The sequence below is a fragment of the Dipodomys merriami genome, unplaced genomic scaffold (assembly GCF_024711535.1).
Source record: "Dipodomys merriami isolate MVZ:Mamm:240054 unplaced genomic scaffold, mDipMer1.0.p SCAF_3, whole genome shotgun sequence".
NCBI lineage: Eukaryota > Metazoa > Chordata > Mammalia > Rodentia > Heteromyidae > Dipodomys > Dipodomys merriami.
The window spans coordinates 100693318-100710102 of NW_027204492.1; the positions used below are offsets into that span (position 1 = coordinate 100693318).

General features: G+C 37.8%; 1 protein-coding gene across 13 annotated transcripts in view; it reads left to right on the forward strand.

Annotated features, from left to right (window-relative positions):
* The window catches only part of Dmd (dystrophin), a 2040854-nt gene that overhangs the window by 1940720 nt on the left and 83349 nt on the right, over positions 1-16785 (forward strand). For all 13 annotated transcript variants that reach the window (XM_070040660.1, XM_070040663.1, XM_070040664.1 and 10 more), the window contains 3 exons: positions 525-599; positions 11930-12131; positions 14632-14717. In XM_070040660.1, coding sequence (XP_069896761.1) covers positions 525-599; positions 11930-12131; positions 14632-14717 — 363 coding nt within the window. The remainder of the gene's footprint in view (positions 1-524; positions 600-11929; positions 12132-14631; positions 14718-16785) is intronic.

The following is a 16785-nucleotide window of genomic DNA, read 5'->3' on the forward strand; positions in this document are numbered from 1 at the left end:
GATAGATCTTTTAATTATATAAGATCACTGATGGTTTGTTTACACAATTTTATGTATTTTTTACTTTCTACATTTTCTACAGTGACCATGTATACCTTTTGTAATCAGCAAAGTTGTAATACTACTTACTATTTGAGTGTTTGCTAAGGTCTTAAAGCGATTTCAGTAATGTATCCTTTGTTCTTGTCAATCTTGCGTCGAAAAGATTCACTACAGTAGATCCAGATTGTAGTCTACAGAGAAAAACCGTGCCTGTCTTCCCTTTTCCCCTTGAGAACCAGGGCTACATGAATGCCTGCAGGCTCTGCCACTGTAGTCCCTCACAGAACTGAGCTTTCCTGATTGTCAAGGGGCAAAGGATTTTTTTTGTAACCCTAAATAAACAGTATTTCACCTCCCAAAGTTTGGAGCAAAGACACAAGAATTTTTTCGTAGTCTATTTTTGTGGTTGTTGCATTGGGAATTTTTGTCTGTGCTTTCTGATGAAATAACAAATGATCTTTGTTTCCTTCTTTATTTTTCAGCTGACCTGAATAATGTCAGGTTCTCAGCTTACAGGACTGCCATGAAACTCCGAAGACTACAGAAGGCCCTTTGCTGTAAGTATTAACAAGTACTTGAAGACATTCGTAATTTTTCATTGCTTAAAAACCAAAGTTGAGGGGCTGGGAATGTGGCTTAGTGGTAGAGTGCTTGCCTAGCATGCATGAAGCCCTGGGTTTGATTCCTCAGCACCACATACACAGAAAAAGCTGGAAGTGGCACTGTGGCTCAAGTGGTAGAGTGCTAGCCTTGAACATAGAGAAGCTCGGGGTCAGAGCCCAGGCCCTGAGTTCAAGCCCCAAGACTGGCAAAAAAACAACACCAAAGTGGATTGGAGGTCTTTTCACTTGAATAGCTGTTACAAGTCCTGTTGCGACACAGAATTCAGTTTTTAAACTCTCTTTAGTATCTATCTAGACTATTACACTTAGCAATATAATGTTAATATTCTTTAGTTACTTATGTTAAATTGATAAGATAATGATAATTTTAATTTCCCAAAGAATATCACTGTGGTGTCTATAATTATCTTTATGAAGCTGGAATTATCTCCTCCCCATTTTCTTTGTTTCTTCTTCTTATAAAGGATATTTAATATTAGAAGATGAAGATGATTTTGTCAAAACCAACTTTATAGATGTGTGTGGTTTATTATTTAAATGCTAAGTTCAGATGAGTGAATGCTAGATTAGAGAAAAATAACTGGATTGTTGTTGTTTTTTGAAGAAATCAAGTATCTGGGGAAATATTGAAGTGTTGTCAATAAAGTCTATTGTCAATAAAGTGAATTAGAGTGTAGTATAGTTTGAGTGTGTCTCTAGGTATTTATGATATGATCATGAAAACATCAGGCATACCCCCTACTACGAAGGAACCCACAGTCCAATAAGGTATATAAAACTGGACATGTAGGCAAAATACATACAACATAGTCGATTGGTAAAAACATAAAATGATATTTGTCTTTATGTTTTGGCTGAGGCACTTAGGAAAAGTGAAAAGCATAGTGCAGTGTCATGTATTTAGTTTTATGACAGTGGAAGAATGGGGTGCTGTATGACTATCTTCCTGTGTGGGGTGAGGGTCAAAGAAGGGTTTGCTTGAAGTATAAGCTAGGTGAGTCCAGAAGAGTAAGTAAATTTCCCTCTCGGAAAAGTGCTCCAAGTCACAAGCAAGACTATGATCTGAGGCCCAAATGCCAAAGAAAGCATGATGAACTCTGGAACTGAAAAGACTTCCACGTGGTTAAAGCACAGAATTCCAAGGAGGGCTATTGTGAAATATTAGGCTGGAGAGAGAAGCAGGAGACAGATTGTGAAAGGCTTTTTCAACCCAAGTTAAAGAATTTAGAGGTCAGTGGGGAGCCTTTCAAGAGATTTTGGCAAGGGGATGACATGATCCGATTTTCATTTAGAAAAATCATACTGGCTGTGAAACAAAGCCTGGGTTGAGGGGGAGTTATGTTGCTGACAGGGGAGAGGCCTGTTGCAGAAATCTAAACCAGCAATATGGTGGCCTGAATTAGCAAAATAGAAATAGAAATAAGTGGAGAGCGTTTAGAAATATTCATGAGATGGATTGTGCTATAGCTTGGTGATTAATTTGATGTAGAGGGTGAAGGGAAGTCAAGAAAAACAGACAGGTCCTTGGGGTGGGCTGCCCTGTGAATGGTGGACTTGGCTGGCAGAGTTGGGTTTGAAGCTGTGGTACTCAGGAGAAATATACAGACAGTATTTAGGAACCATCATCATGTAGATGCTGACTGTAATCAACTACAGAGGGGATGGGTGGCTTGGGAGGAGTGCAGATTGAAGAGTTATTTGCGATAGAGCCCAAGCAGCTTACAAAAAGGATTATAAAGGAATGGCCAGTAGGGGAGAGGGCAATTCCCAAGACCTCTACTAGGGTCAAGGCCATGTTGGGCAGCAGAAGTTATGAGTTTGGGTGGAAGCCTGATAGTTAGAAGGAAGAGGGATCAAGGAGAGAAATGTTAAAGGGAGTTAGAAGAAGAGATAGTGAGGGACCTGAAGGCCAAGAGTTGGGGTCAGAGAGAAGCATTGCTGAGAATTATTTCAAAGGTAGCCTGATTCCAAGTGATCTGGATATGACCATGTAAGTAGGTGGCAAAGTAGATTAGGTGTGAATTTCTATGCAGAAATAATAGGAAGTTAAGCAACAGAGACTAGAGTGTTATGTGAAGTATCCAGGTCAATGTAGAAATCACCCTAAAGTTAGGGCAAAATCTGAGGAAGAAAGAAAGTCCATGAACCTTGGCCACCATGTCTTCAGGAATGAAAGAGGTCAACTATGAGGGCTGCAGAGGAAGGTAATGAGATAGTCAAGGAACCTCTGGTTCTGACACTGAGATAGAAATGTCCTAGTAGTGAAATTATTTGAAAGGAGAGAATAGGTCTTTCATCTTATTAATGTGCCCAATGCTTAACACGAAACAGGGCACAGAGTAGTGCTCAATCTGTTTTCATGGAATGAATGTATGAAAGTCAGTCGAGACTCCCATCTGCTTAGCTTTATTGCCTGAAGTTATCATTTTTCAGGTATATAGCTGCCAAGTTTAAGTGGTTTATAAAAGGCTCCCCAGGCCTAGGATTTCCTTAGGGACCTGTTAATATACCATAGCCAGCACAAAGCAGTTGGGAGGGGAGGTAGAGTTAGGGGGCTGGATCGAAAGTCTGCTGTTTTTCTTCTCTGGACCATACCCCATCCCAGAAGTACTGCTTTCTTTTGATAAAAGGGGAATTAGGAACTGGTTATTAGAAAGTGCTATAGAATATTCTGATAAGGTCCTAAAAGTTCAGAAGAGAACTCTAGCTATTCTGAGTTATACCATGAAAATGCTCAGAAATAGACTATATGTAAGGTCTACAATATCTTGTGATTATAACTGTACCTTTCCATATTGTTTCTTGTCACCCTGTTGTAAAAGAATTCTGTTCACTTAGGTGTTTTCTTCCATTTCAACTCATGTTAAAATTTTTGATAAATAATGAGAAAAATGGGGGAATTTGATACTGTGAAAAATGCTGGCCATTCGAAGGGAAAGCTTTGGGATAAAGTTAAGCTCTGAATATAGAGTGATTTCTTTAAATTTTCCCTTTTCAGCGGATTTGAAATTCTCAGCATTTCCTTTTGGAGTATAACTTTTCCCATAGTTGAAAGAAATTCAAGGATAGCAAAATAAGGATGTATTTATCTAAATTAGGCACTGAATTTTCAAGAATTAGAGGATGGTGAGCAGTAAGAATATAAAGTGAGACATTCTGCCAATCCTTTTTATTATTGAAAACCTGTGTGGTCCAATTACTTAGTAACTTTTCAACAAGTAATTTGAGAATTTCCTCTTAATTTTGTATTTGCTTAGGCTTATCTTCTGGCATTTTGTTATTTCTGTGCCTGCAAAGCCATGATAAAGGGCTGTTGTTTGTGGTACATGCAAATAAATTTTGTCTTGGCTAGCTTTTCCTACCAAAATCTGCTTCTACTAACTCTTATATTAATGGATATTAATGATGTTATCTCAGAGATTTCATGATGCCAGTGAAGAGTTTGAATTACAGATGCTTTAGAAAGTATGCACTGCCCCTTAAGCGCTTGATATTATTTTTTACTTTCATGCCCAACTTCTAATATTGTGGAAAATCAGATAACACAATTTTCCAATACAAGAATTTGCTACCTAAGTCAAAAGCATCACCATTGGCCTTTAACAGCTCCAGTTTGTAACTGGTTTAAAGTTACATGACTCCATGGTGCCTTTGAACACATTGTGAATGGAAATTAAGCTTGACAGAAAGGAAAAACAAAAAAAATACCTTGGTAAGAGGGCTTTATAAGTTGGATCTTATGGCTAATACCCAACTGGAGGTTATGCAAATCATCTAAGCCTTTTTTCTCCTTGTGAGGCTCTAATGACATTCCATAAATGTGTGGTTTCAAAAATCCAAAGGATAGCCAACTTTTACAAGTAAAGTTACACTTAAAAATCAAATTAATTTATTACTATGGGGGGATTAGAGAGAGCTCAAGACATGGGGCTAAATTGATTCCAGTTGATAAGTATGATGAGTATTTTACGTACAACAAGAAATCGGGAATAATCTGCTTCTGTTCAGCAATGCAGTAACATGTTGTAGACATTTGATATAGCCTAGAGTTGTCTGAATGAATTCAAAATTTCTGAACTAGCTTAGTGTTGGTGGCTCACACCTGTAATCCTAGCTATGCAAGAGGCTGAAAACTGCAAGACTGCAGTTCAAACTAGCTTGGGCAAAAAAGTCTGCAAGACTCCATCTCAGTTAACCAGCTGGAGGCACACCTCAAGTGGTAAAACATCAGCCAAGCAAGCAAGTCAAGCCAGAACTCCAGGACCTTGGGTTCAAGCACGAGTACAGGCACCAACCCTCCCCCCCCCCAAAACAACCCAAACTTTTGAACATAACTAATGCTACAACAAAGTAAGTGAAAAACATAATGCCTTTCTTTCTACACAAATAGTGCATTATTAGTGGCTAAAGCAGGCATTAAATTGAATTTGGTTGTCAGTGAAGACTAAGAGGATCCATAAGGTCCCACAATTTCATGCATGGCCCCACAGCCTCAAGCTGCCTCACAAGGACTCCCCAGAGACAGTGTAATTATTTTGCACCTCCCCTCCAAAAATAAAAAAAAAATCCCTACATTATCTATTAGTTTTCACCATTCATCTTACTTCACAATTAAAATCATCTTGTGGGCACATCTTGAGGCCATTCACTTTTTCAGTTTATGTTTATTGACAGATAGTCATGCCTCAAAGATAGGGTTCTTAAAACCCACCTGTCTTCCAGGGGAAATACTGTAGTCATTTAAAATGTCCTCAATGTCCATGAGTTGCACAGGAAGAAAAGAATGGTTGGTTCTCAATCATAATGTTGAGCTGGTAGAGAAAGCACCTTGTAGATTCCATCTTGCAGTAATCATTGATTTCATTTTCTAGCTATTCTGGTCAGCTTGCCATCGTTATCCTACCTTCTGGCATTGGATGCCTGCAAAGTGTGTTCTTCTTGTACTAAAAGGTCTTTTGCATCAATTTATCTTTTCTTGCTCACAGCAAATTCTACCTGGCCACTTATTTCTAGCTCACTTTTTGATTTTGCTAACTGAAGCTTGTTTTATTTCAGGTGGTCCAATGCTCCTTGTCCACCACACATGTTGTTGCTGTTTCTCAAGTTTAATATTATTATTATATTGGAAATAAATTTGAGACACAGTGATCTTGTGTTTCAGGATAAAGTCATATGACTAGTAGTCACTCCTAAATGGACTGTGGTTTGGGATGCCATAGAAATTTCCACTACCCTCCACATCAAACTTTGGGCTTTTCAATCTTAGGAAATTAAACTTAGTTCTCTCTCAATGATTCATATATTCATCTTCTACCCACTTAGGGATTTTCCCACACAGTAATGGGGCAGGAAGCAATTTTTTTTACTTAAAATATTATGAAAGAAGAGACACATAAACCTGCTAACATATCTAAAATTAAATCTTCAATTAGTGGCCACCATGTTCATTTACATTATTATAAATCATTGTTCTCCATATTTGACTAGGTAGACATTCTTATGAAATACTTTCAGCACAGTTGCTTACTAACTTAAATGCTGTGCAACAAGAACCAAAAGGCATAGCCACTTTATTATTGCCTCATGTAGTCTGTCACAGGATTCCCCTTCGCTTCATTCATTGTGCTCCATAGGTTGGCCAGTTGTCTCACTTCTTGCCTCTTTAGAGGGAGAACAGGTATTAACTCACAACATGTGAGTCAAAGCTACAGAAGTATTTTGCTTTTATAGACATTGTGTTCTATTTCCCCTGTGAACCCTACTTGGTGACTACCTTCCCATCAAGATTAACCACACACACCTTACTTCCTCTACTATTAATTTTAATCCAACCCCTTCCCACTATATACATAAAGTATGGCCCTTGGGTTCAGCCATCCATTGTTGGTAGCAAAATGGGACATTCCAGGCTTTCCATTAGTGTATTCCCAGTGGTAAAGGAACAATCTGTCCTATAGAGAAACTGGACTATTCTGCCTTCTAGGCAACAAAAGGTTTATAATGACCAATTAGGCCAGGTTGGGGGGGGCGGGGCACGGAAGGTGACTTAGTACATTGATCCCTGTGGAATTCTTGTGCTAACAAATAACCATAGTTTCTTACTTGGAAATATTGAAATTATAGCCCAGTCTGGGAATGACTAGGTCTTGTACTGACAAAGGAAAATTATAGCAAAGTGGGGAACACCTGTACATTTCCCAGTTGAATCTTTTTAATCTTTTAAAGTGTAATTGGTCTCACAGGTGTCCCATTTGTCCCAGTGATAGTTGCTCAGGTTCCTGTGGCTGGAACTCCACCTGCAGGCCAGAGAGGGCGAAGCTCAACAAAAGGAGATCCTGTTCTTTAAATTTTACTGGGCACGACCAAGGGATTACATTTTTATCAGCCTTACAATCAGTTTGCAGCTCCTTTCTAGTCCATTTTGGTGGCTTCTTGCATTCAGGTTCTATCATTCCCAGATTTTACTAGGAAGGTGTATTATCAGTAACCAACTTCAAAGTCTGTCCTACTTCAAACCATTGGTAGCTTTGGGTGACCAACACCAGCAGTTCATTATCATCCCTTTTATTAGAATTGTCTTTTTCTTTCTCAGTAATGCAAAGAATGAGTTAGGAGTCATGTAATTGTTTACATTTCTGGTGTTAACTACACTAGTAGTGGAAGTTAGACAATTCACTTTCTAAAAATACTTATAGAGCCTAAATAGCAATGCTTATGTATCTACAGTTCATTTCAAGAACAGGATACAGTATTCAAACTACACTGAAAGCACTGTATGCATGTAGCCACAGGAGACATCACCTTTCTAGAGGCTAAGTGTAAGATTCAATTGCCTTCAGTGTATAAGAACCATGCTATGATGCATTTTGTCTCTTGGCTCAAGAATCACTTGTGTTAGCACAAAAACCTTTGGAAACCAAAAAGCACAAATTAAAAGTTTCAACTAAACTTTCCCATGCCCAGTTAGAGCAACCTACGCATCTTCTTTCTATGTAGTCATGACGAAAGCCCATGGTATTCATGGGTCTCATCAAGATCAGATACAAATGATCATTGTTACTGTTAACAATAAGCAGTGGTGATAACCTGTAAGCCAGGTCATATGTCAACCTAGTAAATCTCCTCATTGTTTTAACCACGGTGCTGTGTAGACATTTGAGCAAAAGTTCTCATATCAATGTCAGACCCTTTGGAATTAACCCTGACAGAACAGATAGCTCCACCCCAGTGCACTGGTCTTTTTAAAGTGCAAAGATTTACTTGGAAAGCCTTTCATCTTTAAGTAAAAGCTGCTCAGAGAATGGTGTGATTTCATTAGTAATCTTATCACAAGTACCTTGCTTTCTGGACAGGAAAAATCAGCAGAAGCATAGCAGTTCTTTGATCATTACCAGATATTGACACAGTGTCCAAGTTGTAGGCACCATAATCAACTTTACTTGTTTCTGAAGAATGGTATCTTCTGCAACCACTTTTTTTTTGGTGGTACCAAGGCTTGAACTCAGGACCTTGAGCTCTCTTGACTTGTTTGCGCATTGTTGGCACTCTATCACTTGAGCCACACCTCAGGCTTTTTGCTGGTTAACTTGGAGATAGAGTCTTAGGGACTTTTCTGCCCAGGCTGGCTTCAAAACACAGTCTTGGAAATCTCAGCCTCCTGAGTAGCTAGAATTATAAGTGTGATCCACTGCCAGCCAGCTCACCCACCTTTCTATAGACACCTCTATGGGAAAGCAGAAAACCTAGGTATTAGGCCATAATATCCAGAGCAAGTCTCCTTAACTTTGGTCAGGTTCTCAACTACAAACCTGATTTAAAGGTGCTTTCTAGTTCTAAAAGTTTATGGTGCTATAAAGGCCAAAAGAAAACAAAAAACCAAAACTACCTTTCTCAACATTTGTGGCATCCTTATAAAGATCTTGAGTAAGGACAGTAGATACAAATGGCATCTCAGGAAACATTAATGGGATTCTTGTGCTAAGAGGACCTGCCTAGCAAGTGTAAGGCCCTGAGTTCAAATCCTAATTCCATCAAATACCAGAACAACAAAGATTTTAGAAATCAAGAGTATATTTCAGTACTTTTAAATATTGCTTTAAAAAATATATCCCTTATTGGAGGAGATTGATGAAAGGGGTAATACCAATCAATATGCATTTTATTTATAAACTGACATGTTAAATGGTAAGCCCTTGTACAGCTACTTAAAGATTATATATGCATAAATATATACTTAAAGATTATATATAAAATATCACTTAGTGAATATATACACACATACATATGCACACACATTATGAGTTACATGTATTTTAAATGTAAATTCCTAGCTGAGGCAAAAGAATAGTCTCTCAAAACTGTCTACTGGTTGCATGTTGAAACTTCCAGAAAAGCTAATCAATATGTTTAAATTTTCACTTCAAAGTTGTTAACATATATTCTTTCATATGCTCATTTTGAGCAATATATGATCTGTGTCATAATTAAATTATCCCTATTGCTTTTGTCAAATCTTTTCAGGCCTATAGCATGCACTAAGTATAACTAAATAGATCCTTTTGAAAATTGCTCCATGAAAGTACAATTCTGTGTGATATATTTATCTTGAGAAATGTGTTCTTCAGTCTTCAGTGATGGATAGTTGTTGTGTTTAAGTGCATCCAGTTTTAGTGGAGTACACTGCATAGTATCTGTCTCCTGTGTCATCTTCTACTCTTGTTATTTTAGAGCAATTGCCTTGCTCCCCTCTGGAGCTATTTATACTCCAGATTTTCTTTTCTGTGTGTTGCCCATTCACCTGTGCAGAGATAGGAGTAGTCCCAATAAAATGAAATGCATGCAATTTTGCTTTGTTTCCATCACATGGGTATATTAGACTCTTCATAAAAACGTAAGTCCAAAATTTCACACTTGCTCTTATATCCTTGAATCTAAAGCAAAATAGTTACAATGATTAAAAGCAAAGTAACAAAAAGAAAGTAATAGAAAAAGTTCAAAGTACCCATAACTTTCTTCTATATATTATTTTTGAAAATGTCGGTATATGGAAGAAATCCATCCCTCTTTTCCAATAACAGAACTGGAGTGCTGTATTTCTAAATGTCCTCATGACTTGTACTTGGAAATTTGCCCTCTGAGGAAGTAAGGTACACAGAAGAGAGAATAGAAGTTTCACTCATTTATCCCTATACCCTCTCTAGACTCCCATGCAGTCCCTATTTGACCTTCACCTTATAGCATCCAACCTGCGTACTTACACTGATATTATTTTATTCTTCATTCATTTTGCCACCTGCTTCTCAAATCAGACTCTCTATCTGCCAGTTTAACAATCTCAGCTTCTGTGAAAAGAGAATATTTCTTTAGATTACAATCCTGCACTGCATAACAATATTTGGGCCAAAAACAGACCATACATATGATACTGATCCTCATAAGATTTTGCCACTTGGTGATGATACAGCCATAGTCATTTGTGTAAATACACTTTGTGATATTCACACAATGATGGAAATCACCTACTGTCATTTTTTTTCTCAGAATATGTCCCCTTCATTAAGCAGCACATGACTATATTTTAAAACAAAAGAAGCTACATGTGTAATTTAATGCTACACTGCTTGTCTATCATGTCTGAGACTCTGGGTAACATCGCTAGTACTGCATTAGACAGACAGACAGATACTAGAGCCTTTATTTCCATCAACTGGATGGTAGTCTCGGACATTACAGAGAAACTGGTCAATGGGAATACAGTTTTACTGGGAGAAAGTGGAGATAGACAAAAGTCCTTGTATCCCTTCTGCTTCCACCACCAGAACTCCTTCATGCCCACAGGCTCCTCCACCATTCAAAAAAAGGGGGAAAATGTGTACTATAATAGGCACTAACGTACATAGATGTTAGCTAATGTATTTGTGTTATAAAGCAAAATGCTTTATAACCTTAAATGGACATTCTTTATTATTGGGAAAGCTGTTTACTGACTAGAATGACTTTTGTTTATCTGAAGTTGTATTTATAATTGTAGCCCCACTTCCCCCTAATTGTGGAAGAAGGAGGTACTTAATTATCATTGATTCTTTGTCTCAAAGGAAGGAGAATTCTGACCAGAGCTTAGGTGTTTTAAGACCATATAAAAGCAATGTTGTTGCATTTCCAATTTGGCTAATAAATTGGCTTAAGAGAAATGCATCTTTTCATGTCACTTGGGAATAAAGTTTGTGATTTGCTGATGTTGGACAAGGTTGAAGTTTCATTATGGTTAAATTTGATCTATTAGCATATGATTAAATGCTATCTCAGATCAAAGGACTCCACCCTGCCCCCAGCTTTAGAAGGTTGGAAAGCTTTGGAGAGCTTGGAAAGTGCATTGTAAAATAGAGCTTGAAGGTGAAAGGAGAAATAAATGAGTGGAGCCTGGATACTGGATAGATTATGCATTTCTTCTGTTTGCCTATTGAAAATTTTAGGGAAGTTGATTCTTTTCGTTGCCTGTTGTTAAGACAGCAGAGAGATGCTGAGGTCTCTGCTGTTTCAAGGAGAGAAACACTCAGTGACTATAAATGCATAGCCAGAAATTGAGTTTACACAACCCTAGGCATACAGATTAATCTAACTGACCTCTTCTAATTCTAATACAAGAAAATGTTGTCAGGATCACTTTCCAGATCTACTGTAACATTTTTTTCTTACTGAAGTGAGAGTATTTCCATTCACATAGACCAGATAAAGTTTCCCTTAACTTTCACATACACCAGGGAAGAGAACTGTCTCTGCCCACATCTTTACCCAATGCTATTGAGACTTGGGAACTACATCTCATCCTGAATACTGACCAAATGCACTAGCATAGAGCTGAGAGCAGAAAACCAAAGGCCTTGAGCGAATGTAGAGTGCTGGGTACTGATGGCTCACACTTTGAATCCTAGCTGCTCAGGAGGCTAAGATCTGAAGATCAATGATCCAAAGTCAGCCCAGGCAGATACATCCTTTATCTCCAGTTCAGCTACAGCAAAAAAGCTGGAAGTGGAGAAGATGTACCTCAAGTGGTACAGAATCAGCCTTGACTGAAAAAGCCAAGCAAGAGCTTAAGGCCCTGAGTTCAAGCCTTAATACCAGAATAAGAAAAAAAGAAGAAATAAAGATGGTGGAGTTCTAGTTTGCTGTACCCCTAAAGGTCAGGAGATAACCAGGATTCTGGAAGGAAAAGGAAGAATAGTGATTTTGTGCTTTGAGTCATTTGTGATTTTCTGTTTTTGCAGTGGATCTTTTGAGCCTGTCAGCTGCATGTGATGCATTGGACCAGCACAATCTTAAGCAAAATGATCAGCCCATGGATATACTGCAGATCATTAATTGTTTGACCACTATTTATGATCGCCTGGAGCAAGAGCACAACAATTTGGTCAATGTCCCTCTCTGCGTGGATATGTGTCTTAACTGGCTGCTAAATGTTTATGATACGTAAGTACTGCAGGACTTTGTGCATGTGTGCGTGTGCACACGTGTGCGTACAAACATGCATGTGCTATATCACAGGGAATCTAACTTACAGAACACTGACAGTGTGATTAGCATTACAATAGGGCCACAGAAGCTATGGCCCTGTTTAGGTGATAAATCATTTGTGCATTTATATGATTTGAAAATTCTTTTGATAAGCTAGGAGAGGTAAGAGATAGAATATTCTAAATTTGAAAAGAAAACCCTGACATACTCATTTTTCAACTCATAGAATGAATCAATGGGTATCCATGGTTCTTTCCTTCGCTCACCTGTGTATTTTGGAATTTCTCCATCTACTTTGGAGTGGTCTCTCTCATTGGCAGGAATGACTGTGCTCTTGGAGAGGCTGGCACACCTGTCACCAGATTAGAGTGGTCTTAGCAGATACCTGGTAGAATTTCACAGGAGAGAATGAACTGATGAGCCAAACAAAATGAAAATAAGCCCTTACTGCAGCAAACACATCTCTTCAAACCAAGGAAGATTATTTTGTGTTTTTTTTTTGTTTTAATAAGGTTGTCCAAAGTTTTAGTTTAGCACTTCAGTTTGTCTTCTCTCTTAGAGAACAGTTGCTTATTTCCTTTGGATTGCACACAGGAGATAGATCCAGTTCTAATTTTTGTCTTGAGCTTAATGAACACAATTGAGGAAGGAAGCCAATGGAATTGGTGTTGATTTTCACTGAATTCTTCTTAGACCTCAAAATTATTACATGCCTCATTTCACACATCAATGAGAACATATTCCCATTGGAAATCTGGGAAGATTTTACTGAAAGTAATTGCATATCTACTTTGCCTTTGTTGTAGACTTCTGTCATCTCCTTCATTAAAATTTATGCTGTTTTCTTGGTTATTTTGATAAGGCATTGCTTTTTAAGTTTCAAGACCACCTGGCTATTGAAATGAAAATATGACTTCCATTCTACCTGCCTGAAAAAAATGATTGGGGAATCATTTTAGCTCCTTAAAGACCTGAGTTATTTGAGGGAAGTAGATAAGGAAATCTTATCTATAATGGTAGAATTCTGTTACTGTATTAGGTTCCAGGATCTTTCTTTAATTGAAAGATTTAGTTGTGTGTGTGTGGGGGAATTGTTTTTGTTTTTGTTTTTGTTTTTGTTTTGTCAGTCACTGGGCTTGAACCCCAGGCCTAGGCACTGTCCCTGAGCTCTTTTTGCTCAAGGCTAGAGCTCTACCACTTTGAGCCACAGCTCCACTTTTGGTTTTCTGGTGGTTACTTGGAGATAAGAGTGGCAGAGACTTTCTTGCCCAGACTGGCTTTGAATTGTGATCCTCAGATCTCAGACTCCTGAGTAGCTAGGATTACAGGCGTGAGCCAATGCCCCCCTTCCCCTTTTGTCACACTTGGGCTTAAACTCAGGTCTTGTGCTCTCACTTGTCTTTTTCCATTGAAGGTTTAGAGCTCTACCATTTTAGCCATACCTGTACTTCTGGCTTTGCTGATTAATTGGAGGCAAATTTCTCCCAGATTTTTCTGCCCAAGCTGGCTTTGAACCTCAGTCTTTAGATATTAGCTTGTTGAAAAGCTAGGGTAATGAATGGGTGAGAGCCACCAGTGCCTAGCTTAGGATTTAGTAAATTTTACTTTTGAAAACTGAGCATATTGTTCACCCCAAATATCCATATCTAAGGTAAAGTTGATTTCTATAATAAAACAAAAAACCCTGGAGAATTATTGAAAGCCATTTTTCTACCAAATGGGAAGCTTTTCATTCTTATTTTTCCCCATTGGTAAAATAAGCTTGTGAGTAAATTTGTTATATGAAATGCTTGATTTCAGCTTTCTGTATAATAGAACATTGATATAGTAACAGGCTACTTATAAATTTCCCTTTTGGAACATATATTTGAGTGTTCTCTAATAGCGTGCCATGAGCTTTTGGGATATAAATCTTTATATTTTATATTTTGTGTCTTATACCAGTGCACATGTGCATGGGCACACGTGTACCAGCAGTGGAGCTTAAACTCAGGGTCTTGCACTCGGGATGGGCTTTTTCTGCTCACAGCTGGCACTCTACCACTTGAGCCACACTTCTAGTCCCAATTAATATTCTTAATAAGGGGAAATTTGATGAACATCTGTGAGTGGGTTAAGAGAACAGAGCAGTTAGTTGTTAGTAATTTCGGGGGTTTTGTAACCAAAATAGAGGACTGTGGGCATAGCTCAAGTGGTTAAATGCCAGCTTAGGAAGCATGAGGCCCTGAGTTCAAGCCCCAGTACTGCCTAAATAATTATATATTTGGTCAATATTGATTTAATCTAGTTCAAATTTGAAGTCATGAGCCAAATAGATCAACATACTCAGAAAAGTTCTCACTAATCTAACAAACAATGGTCAATTCACTTCCCATATCCAGGCTGTTTATTTCAGCCCTCGATGTTTTTAGCCTCTAGTAGAATGTAATTGTTTTGTTTTGATTCTTCCTAACAGGGGACGAACCGGGAGGATCCGTGTCCTGTCTTTTAAAACCGGCATCATTTCTCTGTGTAAAGCACATTTGGAAGACAAGTACAGATGTAAGTCATGTATATTAACTCTGTATTCTTTTATTGATGTTGGCTAATTACCCTAGTTCTAAACAGGAAATGACACACTGTTCTTGTTTGACAGCAGGTTTCTCGTGTTAAGATGTAGAACTGCTTTTAAAGTGTCATAAAATTTGGTTTGTACTGTTCCTGTCACACATTAAATTGCAGGTATTTAAATCGAAAATGAGGATTAGCGTCTCCAGTCCGAGTATTATTTTACATTACATTGACTGTGTCGGAATAAGACACATGTTTCTAGGGGATAAAGTCTGATTTGCCAACCCCTTTGTGTATGTCAGCTACATAAATGTGAAGGTTTAATCTCTGTATTTGCCTTGTCTTTGGATTCTTCTTTAAAGAATACTATCTGGCATTCATGCTCAAGGAACATTGTTTAGTTTATAATCACCTTACTGCAAGTTCCTCTGAAACATGCAATTCCTTGACGTGACTAACATTGTATTATTGGAGAGAGGGGTAGCTTGCTATGCTTAAATGGTACATACAGCCCTACACAATTTCCTTTTGGTTAGCTCTTGGCTTCTTCTGCATAGAGAAGTATAAATCTTAATGAAAGGCAAATACTAGAGGACTAGGGCAGATGGCTTGGCTCAGTTGCCATCCATTCCCATTGTAAAGGTCTCTACTCATTTTTCTCCTTTAAATGATCATAAGAAATATTTTCAGGTGGAACATTAAACAAGTCCAGCCTATCTTGTCTTTTCCTTGTCCCCTAAGGCTTAGCCACACACAGAGATGAGGAGATAAGCTAAGCTTATGGACAAGCTAGAGACAAAAGAGATTAAATTTCTCCAAAGCCTTTCTGAGCCCTAGCTCTCTTTTCTCCTCTAAGAATAAGCCAAAGAATACACAAACCATTTAAACTCTTACTTTTATGGAGTTTTGACTTGAACTTTTTCATCTTAAGAAAACAAACAACCAAACAGCTTTCATTAACTTTTTAAAACTTATTTTGAATAAAGTGATATTTCTATGAGTTTAAATAGTATATTTACTGATTAGAAGCTAAGTTTGTTCAAAAGCCTGGAGTGCTGCCATGTTGTCCAGACAGATCTGAAACTCCAAAGCTCCAGCAATCCTTCTGCCTCAGTTTCCCAAAAGTTAGTTTCTGATCTAATCACATCAGTAGCATTATACCATCATATTGTAAATTGACTGGTACTTATTATTTTTACAGTGTTAGTTTTGAGGTATTTCAGGCATTCATTAACAGGTAACATGTTTTGAGGTTGGTAAAAACAAAAATAGTTAAATCAAAGCAAGATATGTTAAGGGACTGGGCATGGTAAGTTCATGTCTTCTTGCCTGTAATCACACCTATTGGGAGGCATGGGTAGGAAGATTGAGATCCAGGCCAGCCCTGGCAAAAAACATAAAACTTGATGTGAAAAATAACCAAAGAAGAGATAAGGATGTGGCTCAACAGTAGATTATCTGCCTAGCAAGTATGAGTCCTTGATTTCAAAACTCAATACAGGGTAACATTGGCCCAAAAGAATTGTACTCATTACCTCACGTATGGAATGGTAATCCCACTGTACAACACCCTAATAATAACAATAGAATTCTATTTAAAAATTCAATATAGCTGAAAAAGAAGGGAAAAATTTAGGCATTTAAAAACACTTCATAAATACAAAAAAACAGTGTGTTTTGGAGGTAAAAAGATGTGCACGTGGTTGCAGTTTTCTTATGACCATCTTAAAATCTTGTTAAAATATTTAAGTTCTTAACATTTGAAGTATGCTCATAGATAGGAAAGGATTTATTGAACTTATTTCTTACTGGCAACTTCCAGGTGAAAATGAGGTAAGTTTGGTTATTTACACCTGTAATCTCAGCACTTGGAAAGCTAAGTAGGAGTTCTAGACCAGCTTAGGCTACATAGCTAGACTGTATCAAACAAGGAAACAAACAAGAAAAAGGATAAGCACATTCCATCAATTAAAGGATAATACAATAGAAGCTAGATGTATAAATACATGAATATATAAATAAGAAAAACATCCTGAGTGAGCGAGCACATGAATGGTGT